The sequence below is a fragment of the Salvelinus fontinalis genome, chromosome 23 (genome assembly GCF_029448725.1).
Source record: "Salvelinus fontinalis isolate EN_2023a chromosome 23, ASM2944872v1, whole genome shotgun sequence".
Classification (NCBI taxonomy): domain Eukaryota; kingdom Metazoa; phylum Chordata; class Actinopteri; order Salmoniformes; family Salmonidae; genus Salvelinus; species Salvelinus fontinalis.
In genome coordinates, this window is record NC_074687.1 from 33,889,412 (window position 1) to 33,911,386 (window position 21,975).

At 42.5% G+C, this 21,975-nt stretch overlaps 1 protein-coding gene across 1 annotated transcript in view; it reads left to right on the top strand.

Annotated features, from left to right (window-relative positions):
* Window positions 1–21,975, top strand: part of LOC129821177 (R3H domain-containing protein 1-like) — a 36,403-nt gene that overhangs the window by 10,166 nt on the left and 4,262 nt on the right. Inside the window, 19 exon segments of the mRNA XM_055878528.1 lie at window positions 1,685–1,817; window positions 2,186–2,264; window positions 2,504–2,563; window positions 3,004–3,144; window positions 3,475–3,583; window positions 4,458–4,553; window positions 4,667–4,749; window positions 4,901–5,118; window positions 6,645–6,941; window positions 8,928–9,115; window positions 10,584–10,706; window positions 11,840–12,097; window positions 12,448–12,571; window positions 16,195–16,346; window positions 16,573–16,733; window positions 17,679–17,788; window positions 20,978–21,147; window positions 21,407–21,560; window positions 21,840–21,934. Of these exon segments, the coding sequence (XP_055734503.1) occupies window positions 1,685–1,817; window positions 2,186–2,264; window positions 2,504–2,563; window positions 3,004–3,144; window positions 3,475–3,583; window positions 4,458–4,553; window positions 4,667–4,749; window positions 4,901–5,118; window positions 6,645–6,941; window positions 8,928–9,115; window positions 10,584–10,706; window positions 11,840–12,097; window positions 12,448–12,571; window positions 16,195–16,346; window positions 16,573–16,733; window positions 17,679–17,788; window positions 20,978–21,147; window positions 21,407–21,560; window positions 21,840–21,934 (2,751 nt within the window).

The following is a 21,975-nucleotide window of genomic DNA, read 5'->3' on the forward strand; positions in this document are numbered from 1 at the left end:
CGTGCGCGAGCGTCGCAAAATAAATTTAGAAATCAATGTTATTCAATTAATGCACCCACACTGCTTGTGCGCGCCAACGACCGTCTGCGAGGCCAAGGGCTAAAATAGAACTCCTTTCTATTTTGACGCAGATCGTTCTGCAAGTCCTGCCTCTCCCATCTCTTCATTGGTTTATAGATGCAGGTACCCACATGCCATCTCATTGGTTCAATCACGTGGGTGATTGAAAGACTAAATGTTTTGCCGGTTGTCGTGGTAATACTATGAAAGTGTAGATGCCAATCACCATTTAAGTTCAAAGATGAACAAGCCTGGAAGGAGGAGAGATGACTAGAAACGAATCGGTTGGCCGTTTTATGTGGATTAATTGTCGGAGTAGAGGACCTTGTGCATTACAGGTAAAATAACAACTCTATGTTTATATCCCAGGACAAATTAGCTAGCAACAGCAAGCTAGCTAAACAGGACAAATTAGCTAGCAAGTGCAAGCTAACTAGCTAAATTGCCATACATGTTTACTGCTTTTCGACCTGTCCCCAAATTAATGTCATTGGTTCAGAGTTTGTTTTGATATTTTAACCTGCGTGTCGTGATCGCGTTTGGTGTAGGGGGACAAAATAAATGTATGCACGATAGCGCACGATGGCGCACACGCGCAGCCGGTTTGGGTTCCGTGTTAGCTGTGGTCTAGATTCTCAATTTTTTTTGTTCAACATGAAATCAGAATTTTTAAGACCCAAAAGGTCATACTATAATTAGCCTATTAAAATAATTTGTTTTAATCTGACAGCAGGGGTTAAAATCTGTTGAATTAATTGAATCCAAGCTTCTGTAGAACACGTTTGTTTTATTAGGTGTTAGGCCAACTTTCTTTCATTCCACCCATTCCATAGAATGAAATAGTGTCTCGTTTAACTGGTTTACTGTATAAAAACCCTAAATCAGGAGCAGTATGGAAACTCCCTGACTGTGTGAGTGAATTAAACAAATGCTTGTCAAATGATCTCCCACCTCATGAACGAATACTCTTGGCAGGGTGTCTCTAAGACTCATTCAGTCAGATTTATGCCCTTGAACTGGTGTGTGATTGAGATTTTCTTTCCTAGGAGTTTCCCCGCCCCCCCCCCCCCCCCCCCACTCTATTCACCATCCTTCGCTCTCTCGCTTTCACTCACTGTGCCGCATCAAAGCGTTGTTAGCAAGCTGCAACTCCCCTAGGCTAGTACTTTTTACAGGGGCGGTGCAATTTTTTCCCCTCCAATGTAAACATGGCAGATTTCCCCATTATAATAAATAAAATAAACATTTAAAAAAACATTTGCTGTTCCTCGGCCTCGTTGTGTGCTTGTTTTACTTCTACTTTTGTATTGACCAAAATATTAAATGAAAGCCGTTCTGGGTGCTTCAGATTCTTAATCAGAGAAAGAGTAGGCGGAAAACCTTTGTTCCTAGCTACTCTTTAGGGTGTGAATGCTCAAGATCATAGGATTAAACTGATAACCCTTAGTACACATGGGCTTTCCTACCATGCCACCCCACTAGCTACATAATCTGTACATTTGGAAAGTTGGGGGGGTCGTCATCATCATTATCCTGATGCAAAGCTCCTTAAGAAAGAGAAATCACCTTATCCCATTTGTTTCAGTATAAAAGGTGACTCCAACAGTTGTCTTTTATTTTGCAGGAGGAAGTTGAGATCCAGGTCTCCCAGTCATTTGACAAAGAGGAGGTGCCACCCATCAAGGATGAGGAGGACAAAGGTGTGGAGAAGCTGCTAGAAAAGACTGAGAGGATGCCCAGGAAGATGCTGTCCAGAGGTAGGCATTGTCTGCATCCCCTATGGGCCCTGGTCCAAAGAAGTGCACTAAATACGAAATAGGTTTCCATTTGGGACACAGCCATCCTGTGTGGGTAAACACCGGCTATTGTCTGGAACCAGAGGTTTCTCAGAGGTTGTAAAGTTTATTTAAAATAACAGCTTTCTCAGTCAGCACTCAATGAACCTTCAACATTTCTGTAAAATTAAGTGAAAAAGCAATGGATGGTCTTATGTCCTCTAAATTTAGCTTACTTAAAAAAAAAAAAAATCTTCCTTGCTCATTAATGCTCTAACTTTTGCGAAGTTTCTGTGAAATGAGGAGACACAATAGAAAAGTTTTTCTTTAATGCCTATTTTCCCCTCCAGATTCCAGTCAGGAGTACACAGACTCTACCGGGATCGATATCCATGAATTCTTAGTAAACACATTGAAAAACAACCCCAGGTGTGTAGCCATGCCAGTCATTTAAAAATATTTTGTTTGTTCCCACAAGCCCAGCTGTTGTTCTCTTTCACTGGTGAATAAGCAAAGACTCATTCTCTAAAAGGTTTGAACACTTGGCATATTCATCAGTCGATTACTAATTGCAGTTTTTTTTCACACCCTGAGGTAATGATGGATGCTCAAATGACTAAACAGACTCCAAACTAATTCTCTCCATATTCAATCCATTATATTCACAGGGACAGAATGATGCTGCTGAAGTTGGAACAGGACATTCTCGACTTTATCAGTAATAACGAGTGAGTAGTTCAGCTGAGTCTAGATTTTTTGGGGTGCATTTCAACTGAATTTACGAGTCTCTTGTCTCGATTTGTTGGGGGGGGGGGGGGGGGGGGGGGGGGGTCATTTCAACAGAATAAGCTGTTTCTGTTCATTTATTAAGCCTCATGCATAATTTCGTGTGATGTCTCTCTCTGCCTGGGGAGAACTAATGAGATTTGACTCCAGGCTATGTTGGACCGTTTTGCACAGAACGACTGTTCCTAATTGTCCTGTAGTCCCTCTTTGAATTATTGATTTGGTCCCCTGTACTCACCCCCCATCCTCTTCTCCCTGTCCTCTCTTCCATGCTCCTCTCCCCCTGTCCTCTCTCCCCCTGTCCTCTCTCCCCCTGTCCTCTCTCCTCCTGTCCTCTCTCCTCCTGTCCTCTCTCCTCCTGTCCTCTCCTCATCCTCCTCAGAAGCCAGAAGAGAAAGTTCCCTCCAATGACCTCCTACCACAGAATGCTGCTGCACCGCGTCGCTGCCTACTTTGGCCTAGACCACAACGTCGACCAAACCGGGAAATCTGTAATCATCAACAAAACTAGCAATACAAGAATGTGAGTAATCTCTCTCTCGTCCCTCTCTGCCACAACCAATAATTTAAATGTTCATCCCTACTCTTAATTCAAATGGCTAAGCCTGCAGAAATGTTCTGCCAAGGCAAAAGAGATTTTCCTTTGCAGCCCTCGAAATGAGGTTTTGGGGAAACGTAATTATCTGCGTTTTCAATATTGGGTGATGTAGGTCGGGAGGAGAGCAACAGCGTTTGAGGCGGAAGGGAGATGGTGTAAACATCTCAGGTTTCTTGGAACGAATTCGTACTACAACTCAAGTTTTATTAATTTTTTTCTCTGCCCCGCCATATCTCTCTCTCTTTCTCTCTGTAGCCCTGATCAAAAGTTTTCAGAACACATCAAAGATGACAAAACTGACGACTTCCAAAAGCGCTACATTCTCAAAAGGGACAACTCCGGCTCAGACAAAGATGAAAACATGGTAAGATAGTCATTTGATGTGAGGCTCCCCAATACTAGTCCTCATTATGATCAATGAGCTTCCAAGAAAGAAAGTTAAAATGCGAAAATAAATAATTAGCTTTTCTCCATGAAAGCCAGTAAAGTAAAAAAAAAAAAAAAAACATTTTGAAAAGTGTATTTCCTTGATGTGCCAAGCGTAGTCAATGGCCAAATGTTATTAATGGTGTCTTCACTACTAGCACAGCTCAGAATGTTTTTCCTCCATGCACAAAGTAAAAGCAGTAGTCAATGGACAAATGGTATTCAAATCAAATCAAGTTTATTTTATATAGCCCTTCGTACATCAGCTGATATCTCAAAGTGCTGTACAGAAACCCAGCCTAAAACCCCAAACAGCAAGCAATGCAGGTGTAGAAGCACGGTGGCTAGGAAAAACTCCCTAGAAAGGCCAAAACCTAGGAAGAAACCTAGAGGAACCAGGCTATGAGGGGTGGCCAGTCCTCTTCTGGCTGTGCCGGGTGGAGCTTATAACAGAACATGGCCAAGATGTTCAAAATGTTCATAAATGACCAGCATGGTCAAATAATAATCAGGAATAAATGTCAGTTGGCTTTTCATAGCCGATCATTAAGAGTTGAAAACAGCAGGTCTGGGACAGGTAGCACGTCAGGGTTCCATAACCGCAGGCAGAACAGTTGAAACTGGAACAGCAGCAAGGCCAGGTGGACTGGGGACAGCATGGAGTCATCATGTATTAATGGTGATTGGTTCAGTGTTTCCTAGAGTATATTCCCTTAGCCCTTTGTTACTGTTAACTAACAAACAATTGCTAAAGGAGACAGTTGATGTATGTGTCAGATGTTAGTGCTAAAGCATTGTGTTGACGTGTCTAGATGCGGATGCGGCTGAAGGACGACCGGAGGAGTAAGTCTATAGAGGAACGAGAGGAGGAGTACCAGAGGGCCAGAGACAGGATATTTGCTCAAGATGTAAGAACCATCCCATAGAATTGCCTTAATATTAATTTAATAGGTTTTCAATGCAGATTATGAGAGTTGGAGTCAATAAATACAAGTAGCGAACAGAGCTTATTTTATTACAGGGTCCAGATGGCTTTGCTCTTGAAAAAAGGATACAGGAGGATGATGCTTGTAACAGCACACAGCAAAGGCGGCAAATGTTTAGGTAATTATCTCTCACCGTAACATAGCCATGACAAATTCCCCATCTCTTACTCTCTGCTTAGGAAATGGTTATGCTATTAATCCGTTTCTATCTCTTATAATAGCTAATAAATGTATAATCCCATAATGGTTTAAAATGGCTCCTTCCTCAGGTTAAAAGATGGCCGCCCGGCCAACAGTCGCCAGAGCAGCTCTGAGAACGAACCCAAGTACTCTGACCCTCGGCCGTGGAGCAGCACAGACTCTGACAGCTCCAACCGTAACCTGAGGCCAGCCATGACCAAGGCAAGCAGCTTCAGCGGCATCTCTGTCCTCATCAGGGGAGACAGCTCGGGCAGCAGCAAGAGCATGGGTCGCCTCTCTAAGACTGGTAAATAAATAACCACCACTTCCACTATCAACTAGCCTGGTTAAACCAGACTGAATGCCACCCTCCATGGTGAGTGCAGTGTTCAGTCTGGTTTAACCAAACTAACCACCAATCACAGTTCACTTCACTCTAAATCTCCACCTTTATATTGGCCAATCAGCAGTGCAGCACCTGTCAAAACGGCCTGTCCATTAGAGGAGCGTCCAATCAGAGAAGCCATGTGACATGACCTAAGGCAGATTCTAGAATAATGCCCATCATTCTGTCAAAGGGTTTGAATGCTTTTAGTCTTTAAAGAGACAAATTCCCTATGAAGACTCCTGCCAGGTGAAATGGATGCTTTTTGTGTGCCCCCCCCCCCCCCCCCCCCTTCATTTGATTTGATCAAGATATTGACGGAGCACTTCTTTTCTATTTGGCAACATTGATGCAGGTCTTAGTGCATTGTCACACCTTGCTGGCACTTAACATACCACTCACATATTGACAGTGTGTACATTTTTGACAGTGTGCTTTCTAATGTGTGCCTTTCTAGCATACTTTCTCTTCTTATTACATTTTCCGCTCCTCCTCTCATTTTATTACTACCATTTGGTATCTGGAGTGTGAATTCATTGGTTATTACGTTCACAAAAAAGAAAAGCCCCATCTCAAACATACAATGGTCAGTTTAATAGGGGAAGTAGCTAGCCAATTCAACAACGCATTATTTTAGCGTTTATACATTTTCTCTTCCTTTCTTTGAACCATAGTTCTACAAATGTTATGGTAATATGCTATCAGTGGTTTCTTATTCTTTTAGAATTGTAGTAGAACGTCTTAGTCAATCATGTTTTATTTTGTTTACCAGACAGTGATTAGATTCCAGTCTTAATGATCTAATTATGTACAGTTCAAGAATCTATTAGTTTCATTAAGTGTTGTGTTCTGTTCTGCCCACCATGGACATGGTGGTGGTGCTTGGACACACAAAGTGAATAGCTAAACGAAGACGTTAATCAAGAAATTAATTAACTTGTCATTTAGAGCTGCTGACGATATCATCATCCTCTTTCTATTTTATGACCGCATCAGTCCCACAGGTAATTAGAATAGATCATAGGTTGTGTAGGTATGGAATTTCAAAACTGACCTTTCAAAGAAGTGCATTTCTTAATGAAAAACATTATATTTCTACTTGGGTCAACTAAAGGTTTTTATGGCAATGGCCTTAACCATTGATGCATTATACAGTTATAGGTGATTGTCTAAGCCAGACTAATATAAATACCCAATGAATTCAAGCAGCTTCTCCTCCAGTAGATACCATCAGTATCTCCTTTGACACTTGGCATGCATCTTACGACTCTCCCTGTCCATCCCCATACAACAACTCTAAGCATGGTGTGTTAACTCTGCTGTGTCTGTAGGTTAAGGCTTTCCTTCCTTCCTTCCTTCCTTCCTTCCTTCCTTCCTTCCTTCCTTCCTTCCTTCCTTCCTTCCTTCCTTCCTTCCTTCCTTCCTTCCTTCCTTCCTTCCTTCCCTAGGTTCCCTAGAGTCTTCTAGTAGTGTAGGGTCCTCCACGGGTTCGCTCTCTCGCTCCCAGCTGCCCCTCACCGTCCCAGCTCTAACCCAGGCTGGCCACCCTCACAGCTACGCCGCGCCCCCCTGCCCAGTGGCTTACCCAGCCACCTGCACTAGTAGTACTGTGACTTATGAGGCGGGAGGCAGGAGCGGCCCGGTGCCGCCACCACCAGCAAATACAGCTAACACGAGCTACTATTTGCTTCCCCTGGAAGCCACAGGGATACCGCCAGGGAGTATCCTGGTCAACCCACACACAGGTTGGTGCCCTCTAACCCTACCATCGGACCAGGTTGGTTAGGTCTAAGTTAGTTGTACAGTACAGGGGCTTGCCGTGGGGGATGTAAAATGTGTCTTGTGTCCTGCCATTGGGTTTCTTTCACAAACCGATATCTTCTCATTCAAACTAACACGACTCACAAACTCTCACAACTTGCTGCTTATTCCTTGACTGCTTTCTTCTTGTGGTGCATAGAGAGACAGACAGCGTACTGTTGTTTAATGTTGGAGCCAGCTGGGGAGGGTGGTGTATCTCGGGTGTGGGGTGTATCTGGAAGAAAAGTGGTGGAACGCCACAGCAGAACACAAGGCATTTCTTCATGCATTATTTATGATGTATTTGAGTTCTGATGCTGCTGAGTATTTTGGGGGAGGTGAAAATTAGAACTTGCTTTGATTGTCCTTTTTAAATAGTAAACCCAACCGACAGAATGTGTATCGCTTTCCTCAAATTATTTAGATTTGACACGGGAGTCGCTGTCTTAGCCGGCTTGCATTCAAATGAGGATCCGTCTCTCTGCCGCCCGCAGATGAAGAAGCACTTTGAAAAACGATAGCGCGCTCGCAAGATCAATATTTCCCGACGTTGGTCAAAACAAATTCCCTAAAGTGTTGCTGAGACAAGGGATAATGGCGCCATACTGTACGGTGTTATTGAATATAGAAAAACTGGAGAGTCTAAGTCGGCGCTCTGATGTATAATGCATTCCTCTTCAGTCTGCTCGTTCAGCGGCCGACGTAGAGAAGGTTAGTTCTTAAATATGCATGGGTCTGGCTGATAAGCCTGGGTATATGGAGCTGGCACTAATATGTTTTTCAAGAGCCAGCCAGGGGTGTGTAATTGCTTATTGACCTTTCTTAAGGACTTGGAAAATGTCTTGTGTAGCACCCAGGAATTAATTTAGCCACCAGATAGTTCAAAACTCAAGAGGAGTTATTTTCAGGTCCATGTGGGCGTCACACGTGCAAAAAATCGAGGAAAACCTATCCTCTCACCACTGGCAAATGAGCCCAGAGTGCAAATGTAAAGCCTATATATTTTCTTCTCGATTTATTATGACTCTAAATGTGTAGGAAAAATGCTAACTATAGTAGATACTCACCGATATTAGATTTAGTAAAATAAGACCATGGCCAAACCCTCTCTAATCCTCGTAGTATATGAGTAACTGTAGAGCTCACAAAGCAAACATGTCTGTGGAGTGTGATCCTTATGATAATGTATATTACCAACAGGCACTTCATTAGATGTGTGTAGAATACAAATGTAAGGAATAAACACCCAAGATTTTACCAGGTAATGTGATATATAAGTCATACACTGGAGCTGAGTGTCTCTGCACTGCTCCGTGGCAATAACCTCCTTTCTGCATTAAAAAATACCTTCACAAAAGGATATTCGGCATTCGGAGCCAGACTATTTCACAGTAAACCCCCATAGAACCATCAATGCATTTTTCACCAGCGATTCAGAAGAGAAATGAGCCCTAGGAAAGAATGAGAGCAGAAATCTATCCTAGATGTTTCTTTCATATTCTCTCTACACAAGGTGCCTCCGCACACAATATTCTTCGACTTTTTCCTGCTCATGCAAAGGTACACATTTCTTATAAATATTTACTCACTTCACTGTGTGAATTCAGAAATAGGCTATGTAAATGAAGCCCTTTGGACACTATACTGTCTACAACTGCTGTAAGGATAATGCTAGCCAAATTACATTTCTGGATACCTAGCAATTTGGCAAATTCGTATCAAAGCGTTGAAGAATATGTTTAATGTTGATAATGGGGCCAATGTCAATAGGGATTAAGAGAATGTTGACAATAATGATTGATGTGATTTAAAAAGATGGTTCGTGTTGATTATAATGCTAAAAATTATGATCATTAATGTGTTAATAGAGATACCAGTGCTGGTGGTTTTCTCGTGTGTTTCAGCCCTGCCCCTCTCCTCTCTACCTACAGGCCAGCCCTTTGTGAACCCGGATGGCAGTGCTGTGGTGTACAACCCCAACCACAGCATGGCTCCTCAGCATCAACATCATCAGCATCATAATCAGCAGGGCAGGACCCAGCAGCCCATGCTCCCTCCTCCACACCCTCCTGGCCGCCACCAACACCAGCTCACCAATCACAACCACGTCCTCTCACAGGTCCGCTAACACCCTTTAGCAGGGCACTGAATTTAATTTGAAATGTAATTCAATTCAATTGAAGCCTAGGAGAAAATGTAGATGTCACCGGCGTATTCATAACATCTACACATTACAAACCATAACGTGTTTGTTTAACCCCTAGCAGGGCAAGGGAAAGTAGGAAAACAACTGATGCTTACTCAGTCATCCTAAAACACCCTGGTGATTGACATGGCCCCCATTTCAAAACATTACCACGGCGGTGCTTGACATTCGTACGGTGTAATTCATTGAGGAAATTTTGCAACCTGCCGTTCTCCTTAGTCGCCACCCCTGTCAAGAGTAAATGAATTGAGTTCAGAGTGTCGGCTAAACACTGTGACCCTGGTGCAGCACACAGCCCAAACGGTAATCGTTAGAATTATACAGTCCCTCGGTTGTAGGAATAGCAATCTCTAATAGCAAGATCCCCATCAACACAACCTGTCATGGAGAGGTCCTTAAAAAAAAACGGAGCCGGAGGGGTTGAGCTTCATTAGTGAAAATACCAGGGCAGGAAAATGAGTTGACCTCTGATAGTGTGGGTGCACAACCCAGGGGTCGGACAAGGATGACTTTCCGATGACGCGAAGCAGCAATGTCCCTTTCTAATAAAGACATCATTATAGACACAGGGGATGAGGGGTTTGCAAATTGGAGGATATTTATATTGAACTAAGAGCTGTCCCATGGTGTTCATATTTATGTCTTGTAATTGATTTCCACCAGTCAACCTTGGTAGAGGATAGAGGATATTCATATCCATGGTCATCTATTGACTGAGCTCTTTGTCTTAATTAACTTCATTACTGTTTAGTTGTATTTCCCCAGGAGCTAGCACTAAACTAATATCCTTTTCCCCTACTGTAATTATTTTGTTTATGAGATGGCAATGCTTTCTCTTCTTGCAGTGTTTGCATCTTCTGCCTAATGTCTTTGACTAAACCCATTGCCCTCTAACGCTTCTCCTCTTCTCCTCTTCTCCTCTCCTGTACTTCTCTCCTCCTCTACCTCTTTTTCTCTCCTCTACCTCTTTTATTCTCCTCTACCTCTTTTATTCTCCTCTACCTTATTTATTCTTCTCTACCTTATTTATTCTTCTCTACCTCTTTTATTCTCCTCTACCTCTTTTATTCTCCTCTACCTCTTTTATTCTCCTCTACCTCTTTTATTCTCCTCTACCCCTTTTCCTCTCCTCCTCTGCCTCTTTTCCTCTCCTCCTCTGCCTCTTTTCCTCTTCTCCTCTGCCTCTTTTCCTCTTCTCCTCTGCCTCTTTTCCTCTTCTCCTCTGCCTCTTTTCCTCTTCTCCTCTGCCTCTTTTCCTCTCCTCCTCTGCCTCTTTTCCTCTCCTCCTCTGCCTCTTTTCCTCTCCTCCTCTGCCTCTTTTCCTCTCCTCCTCTGCCTTCTTTCCTTTCCTCTACCTCTTTTCCTCTCCTCCTCTTCTCAGTCTGTTCTATCGCTTCCTCAGCCGGTCCGGCCCCTCCAGCCTTCTCCTCAGCCTGTCCAGTACTCATCTGTCTCTTACCCACCTCAGCTGCTCTCCGTCTCCCCTAACCAACAATACACTGTGGTACTTGACTTTCATCTCTTTACTCTTCCTTCATTCAACTCTTCCTTCAACCTCAATATTTGGGTTCTATCCCATCTTCCCTCTTATGGCTTGTTTTAAAAAATCTGTAAATGTGTAGTGAATTTAGTACAGAGCCAAAAAATCTGTTTAACTTTTGTAAATGCATAGTGAACTTAGTACAGAGCCAAACTGGTGTTTGCTACTGTAGGTGCCTGAGACTGCGAATTGGGAATATTATAGGGTCATTTGCCAGCTATATGATAGATGACTGTGATTAATAAAATATAGAAATTCTCTACAGCAAAATTAATGGAGCTAATGTTCTGTTCTTGCTATATGCCCACATTAAGATCTGAATGTAACATTTAGGCTAATGTTCATGAAATAATACACACAAGGACAGAATTTCAAATTTGCTAAAGTTCCTTTAATTAACTAGTGTCAGGCATTGCTTAGCGTTACTTCTCGAGGCTAATCGAATGCAGTTAGTTAATGGTTAGTGTTTTTCCCCCTTAGTAAGACTTAATATGCCAATTAATGCTAAATGGAATCAGTTTTATTTTCATGTGTTGTGTATTTCTACCACACTCCATCCATTGATGCAAATCATGTGTTCCGTTAACCTCTTTCCTGACCTCCCTCTACCAATAAACATCCCTTAATGACTAATTACATTTTTACATTTGTGGAAGGCTGCTTTGAATAATTAATTTCACAGCAGATGATGGAATTTGATGTTCTATGAATAGCAATGCTGAAAGTCCATAACCACCCGCCACCCTGTAAAGTAAACCAAACCACACTTAAACAGGTCAGGAGGAATTCAGTGTTAGGGCCTTCGGATTTTTGCTTTGCATGGTTCGCTGTATCCAACTGAATTGCTGTAGGCTGTTCGGCGAACACTGTGACGACACAAGGAGCCAGCAGTAGTAGTTCGGTAGTACTAGCCTATAGTTTTCTATAGAAGTCTTTGGGTTTCAGAAAATCGCTATATAAAAGTATGATATATTATTAATTATATACAAGGTTCTGTTGTAGTTCAAGTAGAGCCATTCCTGAACTCACATTATATTAATAAATATATAAAAGACATATAATGTATCAATTTAACACGTTTCTGTGTGCTCCCACAGCAAAACAACCTGGGAGCCCACTTCAGCCACATGAGCTTGACCCGGCAGGCCTCTGGGGAGGGCCCAGGTCGGGACACCCACATTGCCATGTACCCCTCCTCCGTCGTGCTCCAGACCCCCCCGCAGCAGCAGGGCTACATGGTGGCCCCTCCAGTCCAGCCCGTCCCTGCCCCCCAGGCCTACAACACCCCCGCCCCTCCGCCTGTAAACCAGCCGGTCATGCAGCAACAGGGCTACATGCAGCAGCCCATGCAGCAGGTAGTTTCTGTACATCTGAGCCTAACCTGATTTTACACTATTCTGTTACATTAGTACTAATATACTTTTGTTCCATCTAACTGACTATCTTAATCAATGCTTGGCCAGTATCTTTGTTCCCTCAACTACATGATTGTAATGTTCCATCATTACTATCTGAGAGACATGTACAATACATTTGTTCATAAATACTTTCTCTCTCTACTTAAAATAGCATTTAAATGGCACTTGGTAACTATGCCACACACCAGCAGAGGTACTGTACTGTATGTTCAGAGACCTCAGAGAGATGGATAGCTGTGTTGGTATTAATGGTATGCCATTTTAGACTGCTCTATCTCTGCCTACAGATGTCAGCATGTTACTGTGCACCAGGCCAGTACCCCCTGTCCAACCAGCAGTACAGGCCTGTGGGCACAGTGCAGTACAGCGCCCCACAGAGTCAGCCAATGCCCCCGCCCACACAACAGACAGGTAGGTATCTAGCACAGGCTGAACCAGTAACTCAACCATCCATCTCAGCTGCCAAGTTCTTCTATTAAAAACAGGTGTTACTTTCAGGTGTGTGTTATTTCTCTGGTGTAATATATGTAATACCATCAGTGGAGTGGTTTGCATTAAAGATATCTACATGGGGGGTAAAATACCCTATACCACACCTCCTTGTGTGTTTATTTTAATACAGTTTATATCAAGCTGCGGGGAGATGGCTGTTACCGCTCCTCCCTCCCTTTTCACACTTCTTTTCTATTAAACTCAGCACTTTGTTCTCTCCGGTTATCTGCTTTTATGGCGGGTACACAATAGGCTAATTTAAGTAAACTGCAGAGGGGAAATTAGACAGTGCCCCTGGGGCAGAGCGAAAAGCTAACTACTGTGTTGGAATGCTTTTCTCTGCAGTTTTGGCCATTGTTTTGCCTTACTCTTTTACCCCATAATAACAATTCCCAATCAAATACACTATTAGCATTGTTTCCCTCCCCCCCACTGTGTATCGCTGAGGCATTATTCACTGGCCTGTCTAGAGAAACAGATGCTCCGCTGCACCACTGAAATCCAGAAGCCAATCTGATCTCTAAAAGGAAATGGGGAATTTTGTTTTAATTACCTGCCAGCCTTTGTACATGTATCTGTCATGCAGGTTGGCAGTGGAGAAAAGGATGGGGATTTCAAATGGGGAAATGATTAAATGATGGTGAATTCCAGCAGGGAAATGTCAGAAAGTTTATATGCCTGTGGGTCCAAAGTCAGGTGTTTAGATGGGTGTCCTACCTGGATATCAGTCCTCTAGACTGGGTTATAACCGAAAGGCCTGTCCTGGATACTGGTGGATCTTGACCCTCCATGGGTGGAACCAGGTATTGGTCCTCCGTGGTAAAACCAGAGGCTCAGGATACGGGGCCGGGGCACTGTCTGAGAGGCCTATGATTCTCACAGTGAACCGGTCTCTTTTCCAGCCCCTCACTCTCACCTCTTCAGACAGAACTGTTCGCCAACCACACTCTACCGCTAGTAGTGCTGAGCGATCAGTGCTTTTTGAGGTCGTTTGCAGTTTATAGAATTTTTGTAGACATTTTTAATGATAGGCAGCAGAAGCACACCCGCATTATGCTGTAACACAGAATAAAACAATTAAAAGTCCCATGATGGTAGTGACTAACAATTACTGCTTATCACTTAATCCCATCTTTTATTCACATTACTTTAATTTAATTTAATATTTCAGTTGTGTATATTACATTTGTTTTATTTGATTACTTTTTAAAATTCTTAGTCATCTCATCTCTATAGAGTGGCTGTCTATGCTGTCTGACAAAATATAAATTTTATTTGTTCATCAAAGTAAATATGGCATACTTTTGACTGCTGAATACCAACTATTAATCAGTTAGATAATGTATTTTCAGGTAGAGATAAGTAGGCGTGCACTGGATTATGGTCATTGTAGTTAATTGCTATGTTTTCTGCGGTAAACCAGTGTTTCTCAACCCCGGTCCTCAAGTACCCTCAACAATACACATGTTGTAACCCTTGACAAGCACACCTGATTCAACTTGTCAACTAATCATCAGGCTCCCAAGTGGCACAATGGTCTAAGGCACTGCATCTCAGTGCTAGAGGCGTCACTACAGACCCTGGTTCGATTCCAAGCTGTATCACAACCGCCCGTGATTGGGAGTCCCATAGGGCAGTGCACAATTGGCCCAGTGTCGCCCGGGTTAGGGTTTGGCCGGGGTAGGCCGTCATTGTAAATAAGAATTTGTTCTTATAACTGACTTACCTAGTTAAATTTTTAAATGTGTCTGTCAAGGGTTGCAATGAAATTGTGTACTGTTGGGGGTACTCGAGGACCAGGATTGGGAAACACTGAGCTAAACTATAGAATATTTATCTTTAGAGAATCTGCAGTGATAAAATTTGCATTGAGCTCGCAAAAAAACCCTGAATGAAATGGAATCCAAATAATTGAACCGATGTTGGACAATAGTTGTTTTAAAAAATGAAAAATAACAAATGTTGGTTAATCGCTCAGCACTAACGATTACGCAATCAATCAAACTGCTGTAAAACTCACACGTTAAAACCCTCCTGTCTTCTGGGTATTCTTGATTATTGACTATCAAATCAGAAGGCCTTATGACTTGACTGAGACTTTAAATGTATCTCGCTGTGAATATTTGTGAAGACTCAGTGTATTTTTGTTTTTATGCTCGATGTTCCTGCCATAAAAAGTGCCCTCATTTTTGGTTTTGACATGTACATCAGACTTCAACTTTTTTGTGTGCTCCACTTCTACAATTATTTCATAATAAAAATCTGATTCTGTTAACATATATTATACTGCTCATTATTAGCTGATTCTGTTAACTATAAAAGGCTTGTACAAGAGTCTCAACTGCAATTATGAAGACAAAGTATTATATTCATAATATGTGCAATTGTTGTAATCATAAAATATCAGCAGAAACTTGACATTGTCTTTGAAAATGTACTATACTTCTCCACATGTGGTCAAATATAGCCGAAGGAAAATGTTTTTTGGTGAAAAGAGGGAGGAAGAAAAATGTTGTGGTAGATCTGAGTTGAAGGACACCAGTACCGTCTGAAAACTCCTTTCCCCAGGCATCTGAGAAAGCCTAGTCCTTTCCCTTATTCTTGTAAGCAAAGATTAAGCTTTTGAACTTAAACTGAGGCTTCTGCTGCCTTTCTCATCTGCTGTAACAAGGAGAGGGGTGGCGTGCCTGTTTCATCTTATCTGCTATAGCCGCCTGACAGTCAGTGCCTTTTTAACCAGGCAGGCAACACTGTCTGCAAGCAGCAAGGCAAGCAATTCAAACCTTTTGAGTCCCTAGGTCCAGGTTCAGGGTCTGGGTGGTACCATAGTGCAAAGCGTCTCCTTTCTCCTCTCCTTCCTCTGCTCAGTCAGCCGAAGCAGAGAGTGTTTAATATTATATTCGCTTCATGCTCAGTTTGTAAGTGGAGGTGGGAGAATGGCACTAAAAATAGCGAACAGCCTCTCTCGTCGCTTGCCTCTCCTTCATTCCCCGCCGGGGGCCATCCATTCCTTTTGTCCCACTTCTCTTCTCATCTGGACCAAATTGATTGCTGTCGCTCTGGCCAAAAGCCAGGAGAAATTGAAAATTGCCCAGGCCCCCACCTCACTCCCTTCCTCCTTTTTACCTCCTGCAGTTTTCTCCCCTCCATCCCCCATACCTCTCCTCGGGGCGCCTGCTTTGGAGGGTTTTTCAATGGCGTTCTCAGAGCTTTACACGTACTCTGGTAACCTTGACACTGATGTATTTTACCCGGTGAAAAAAAGAGGATAATTTCTCTAAAAGTTTTTTTCTCTCTCTCTTCGTGTCTCCCATAATCTTACCAGCGGAGGATAAATCCTATCGAAATTACTTTGGCTCTTAAAGGTTGTTTATTCACCGAGCCAATTTAATGTTGACTTCATTCATTTATCACTTTTCAAATAAATAAGCACACAGCTTGTCCTGTGCCAAGGAACTGTCTGCTGAAATCTAAGAATCTCAAGTCATTTGTGTCCACTTTTTGATTGTATCAACTTCAACTCGCTCTCTTTATTTCTCCAGGTTACCAAACTGTGATGCCAAATCAACCACAGAGCTATCCGAGTATGATTGGAGTGCCACAGAGTCAGAACACTGTCAGTGGCCTGCATAGCAATATGGGAAATCAGATGCAAGGCATGATGGTCCAGTATCCCTCCATGCCATCTTATCAGGTGAGTACTTGGTATTTCACCAACACTAAGTCAGTGTAAGTCTATAATATCAAAACACAATTGTCAATGATGAACATTATTAAGACGTTAAAAAAAGTATATTTATTTAATCCTTTATTTAGTCAAGTATCTTGGTCATTAAGAACCATTCTCTTTTACAATAACGATCTTGTATATTTTTTGGCATCCCATGTTGACCATGTGTAATCTGGGTCTGTCTTGGCAGGTATCCATGCAGCCCCAAGGTTCCCAGGGTGTGCCACAGCAGACATACCAGCAGCCTATCATCATCCCCAACCACAATCAGTCCAACCAGGGGCCCATGCCTGGCTCTGGTGTCCAGGTCTACTACAGTGTTATCACACCCAATCAACAGAACACCATTAGGTTGGACATCATCACCACACTGTTTTAACATGGAAATACCTATACCCATTACACTTATTGTAGACCCATTATATTGTTGAATACCGGTTCTAAATGTATCCCCAGTTTAACAAAACACCATGTAGTAGGAAATCCCAATGTTTCAAATTCTCTGAATTTAGACTAATTACAATATTACAGACCATTAATATATTCCTGATTTTACAGTGAGACGTTTTTAGTTTTAACCGATAACTAGCCCGTCTCTGTGATGCTTCACGCTGGGCTATGCATGGCAAAGAAAGGGGTCACTTTTCACCTCCCTCTTCCCTCCCCCTCATGGGGCCTCTTCTTTAGTAGGCCATGTTCAAGATGATTTATAAGGCCAGATATCTACTGGGTCTTAATATAACATTGCTGGTCCCATGTGGTGAGCTGCTCTCTCTACACCATCCTTCATGCCAGCCCTCTGGTCCGCTGTGCAGACTCACACTATTCCTCAGGGTGCCGAGCAGAGCGTAGAGCCGACTGTCTCCAGCAGCAGCTGCCTGCCTCTGTGCTTTGGGCTGACGCATCACCCTGCCTCCTGCCTGCCTTCGCTTTGCTTTTATCCTTATTAAATCACAACTGAAATGAGCGAAAGAAGAGCCTGGAAAGCAGAAAACCCAAAGTTGCACACTGCAACCGCAATTCGGTTACGGAGACACAGTAAAAAATGATGATTGCCCTTGATTTGTTTTGATTTGGTAGAAAATTAGGTCCGTAGCGATTCCCAGCCTTTACTCATTTCTGATTGAGGATATTAGTGGTAGTTCTAATGCCCCTGTGTACAGTGTTCCACTTCAGTAATTTAGCCCATTTTAAACTGATGAGCCAAATTCTGATTACATTGAGTGAGTGAAGCGCTGCCAGAGCTTTGCCTCTGCTGCTCAGCTTTAAAAAGTGTGTTTGTGTTTCTCTCTGCAGCTCCTCTGTTGGGTTCTTGCCGCCTCCTGGATCAGAGCAGATGCAGTTCCCTCGGCCGTCCTCCCCCTGCAGTTCCCAGCAGCCCCTCCACCAGGCACCTCAGTGCTCAGGTACACAGCCCAGTCACAGCACAGAGCCAGCCTGAGCCACAGCATCCATTACAACCAGGTCTCAACTAGGAAGTAAATATCAATCACTGTCAATAAAATTAGCTGCCGTATAGGTCGTCTCTGGAACAAAACCAACAGATCACTAGCTTCCCTGTACGACTTTCTCTTCGCACCCTGTTTTAAACCTTTCTGCTACCTCTATTTTTTTGTGCTTTAATACTCTCTTCAATCCAATCCCCCCTGTGTGAAACACTGGAGTCTAATAGCCTAAAATAACCTTTCACCAAACCCTGGAATTAGAAACCCACTTAATAGAGGCAGGTGTCATCAGGAGAAATTACTTCAGACTGAATTCTCTGGCAATTCAAAATGGAATTGAATCGATTCTAAAAGGGTGAGGGGGCACAGACAGGCAGGCAGCATACTCATCTCCCAGGGCCAAAGCTATAATTATACGGCGTGGCAACAACAAAAGAAAGGTAGTCATGTAGACGCCTTAACACCCTGCCAGCCTTCCCCCCCCCCCCCCCCCCCCCCCTCGATTGTTAGCTGTGAAGCGTTAAGGTGCTAATTGAAATGACACTCCAAGTCTTAACGATCTAATTATTGAACAGATATAGGCTGGTAATTAAAAAGTAATTCCTCTGCTGCTTTGTTCCCAGTTATGGCCATCTTAAGAAAGTAAGGGCTTTCATGGGTGTTCTAATTTCAGTTAATGTGAATTTCCTCTCTGTGGCGAAGCCCCTGTAAATCAGTATAGCCATCGTCAGTCACCCCATCTCTCTCTCTCCTTTCCATCTCTCCCTCTCTTTTTGTCTTTTCTCCTTGAATATCTAATTAAAATGGAAAGGGAAATGTTCTTTCAAATCCTGAAATTAGATTTTGCTCCGTTCAGAAGTGAGGCGGTAAATGTTTTAATTACATGCAGGGATTACCAAGTGAAAAATAATTCCCATTTTTTTTGTAGCAAATACTATCAAATTAAAATATGTATTTTGTTGCGTTCTGTTTCTTTTTTTTGTGATTAAATGTTTTTTTAATTTAGTAATAATAATTGTCAGCAAACATGAATACATACATACAAAATTAAGTTACACCTCCCTCCCCCCCATCCCAATCCCATCCGAGGACCTATGGTATCAAATTAAATAAACATACATGGATCAAAATAAATGATAGGAAAAGAAAAATTCAAAGCAACACATCACAAAGTGTTTCAGCGGCAAGAAGCCATTGGTTCAAAGTGACTTCTTTAGCTACATGAATGTGATAGACAGCTCCATATAAATTACATCCAAAAAAGTGAGGATTCCATTGACAGATAGTGTGTGGAGGCTTCCATCATACGGCAATAATTGTCTTTGCAGCCGTTAGAACAGCAAGAAGAATGTGCCACTGACAAAGAAATTAATCATTTAAAAGTAAAACGAAAGGAGATGCAGGAATATTTTCAGATATCAGAGTGGGCAAGATCAAAGTTACTTCATCCAAGAATATATACTAAACCAAAATAAAACACAACATGTAAAGTGTTGGTCCCATGTTCAATGAGCTGAAATAAAAGATCCCAGAAATGTCTCTAAAATTTTGTGCACAAATCTGTTTATATCCCTGTTAGTGAGCATTTCTCCTTTGCCAAGATAATCCATCCACCTGACAGGTGTGTCATATCAAGAAGCTGATACTCGCTACACAGGTGCACCTTGTGTTGTGGACATTAAGGCAACTCTAAAATGTGCAGTTTTGTAACACAATACCACAGATGTGTCCATTTTTGAAGGAGTGTACAATTGGCATGCTGACTGCAGGCAGGAATGTCCACCAAAGCTGTTGCCAGAGAATGTAATGTTCATTTCGCTTCCATAAGCCGCCTCCAACGTAATTTTAGAGAATCTGGCACAACTGCAGACCACGTAAACAGGCCAGCCCAAGACTTCCACATCCGGCTCCTTCACCTGCGGGGGGAAAGTTCTGCTGAGGATATTTTTTGTTTGTAATAAAGCCATTTGTGGGGAAAACTCATTCTGATTGACTGGGCCTGGTGGTTGATGCCCGCACAGTCATGTGAAATTCATATATTAGGGCCTAATTTATTTCAATTGACTGATTTCCTTCTATGAACGAACTCAGTAAAATCTTAAATTGTTACATGTTACGTTTATTATTTTGTTCAGTATAGATACGAGTGCATTCCTAAACCATGTGTATAAAGGTAACAGTGTACAGGATGCATCATTCAAAATGTTCATATGAAACAGCTTACAAGGAGTTAGATAAGTCCTTTAAAGAAAGAGAATGCCATTATAATTTTGTTCAAATATGGAATTGTGTTTTGGTCCTTAAGCTGCTCTATGGTCAACTTTGTTTCTCTGTGGCCTCTTCATTTGCAATTAAATCCCAATAAACTGCATCATATTGCACCAAGACGGGCCTAAAGATTTAATATTTTGCCTGGTTTTCTATTACAAGTACAGCTTTTTTGGCACACTTTGAAGACTTTTTTTCTTCATGCATGAGTTAGCCATATACAGTGGTTTACACCCTGTCAGGATAAGAGCATTATATAGACACTGTTTACTTTTAAACCCCTGTCAAAAATAATTAGACAGGCTAAGTGCAGTCAGAACTCTTCTTTTAATAAGGCCAAGTGCAGGTCTAGTAAATTCACTAACCCTTCATTGTTGGGCAAACAACTTTAAATGGATGCTTGACGGCTGAAGGTTTTAGATATGATTATGTATTAGTGGTCGGCGCTGTCCTTGGAAAGTCGCGACCAGACAAGAATAATACGCATATCAACAAACACTTTGTTCAAACATGGAATTTAGTTACTAATAACATGTTAACCTCCACTCATTTAATGTCACACACATAGATTACAAAGGATTCTAACGGTGAGACAGCAAACGTGGACATTTTATTTTTCTTCATAATGCACTAATGAAATACAAACAGAAGGAAATAATTTAAGTCACACTGACATACGCTGATCCTATTGAACTTGATAAATATCTTTAAGGTAAACCTGCTACACACACAGGATGAACATACTGGAATTCTCATGTTAACAGGCAGACAAGATGTTTATACACATTAAATCTTTAATTGCCCCTGAGGGGATAAATAAACGTTTATTGAATTTAATATGAGATTTTAATGTCTGTTCTTGGTGTCTTTGTGCCCCCCTAGGCGTTCCCCCTCCCCCAGGCGGTGGTATGGTGATGATGCAGCTGACGTTGCCCCCCGGCCAGCAACCACGGCCTCACTCGCCCCCGCAGTGGAAACACAGCAAGTACTACAGTCTGGACCACACGAGAGGACAGAAATCCACAGAGCTCTCCACCCTAGACACCTCACAGGTGAGTGCAGGGACCCAGCGAGAACCTGCAGATAAAAATATATATATAAACAAAAACAATTTAATTAAAATATATATATTTATCAGTATCACATGCTGAGTGTAAATGTAGTAATGAGGTTTGGTTTGATGACGTGGACAGTCGTGACCATGGTCTGTAATTTTCTAAGAAGGGAGTATCCCTGAGACTAAATGTAATGGTGTCTGTGAGGTCTGTGTTCACCCACTAACCCTCCCCTCCTCTCCAACTGTCTGTACAGAGCATTCCCCAGCTGGGCAGTCCCTCAACTTCCCCCGCCCAGTCGCCAACTCCCTCCCACCCACACCACCTAACCAATGTGAAGAGCATCCGTCCAGGCCTCGCCCCCGTACCCATGATGCCCCAGTTCTCCAGACCCTTTATGCCAGGGCAAGGTGAGGGAGACACCCAGTGTTTTTCTACCCAGTCCTGGGGGACCTTCAACCAGATATTTCTACATATTTAATATATTCCAATTATATAGGAATATGATATCCCAAGGGCTTGCTGTCATTAGTTGACTAGAAGAATCAGGTGTGCTAATACTAAATTCAACAAATGTGTGGAATGCTCAGGGTCCCTGAGGACAGCTCAGTTGCTCCATCTTTATGGAAAATTGTAACCCTAATGAAATTGAGCCAAACTAAGCGTGTTGTCATCTCTGTGTTTCCCAGGAGATGCGCGGTACCCGTTACTAGGGCAGACCCTCCAGTACAACCCCCAGATCCGTCCTCCTCTACACGCTCCACCCATGGTCCCCAACCATCAGGTGAGTCTACACAAGACAGATCATCCACTTAAGTTGAAGCT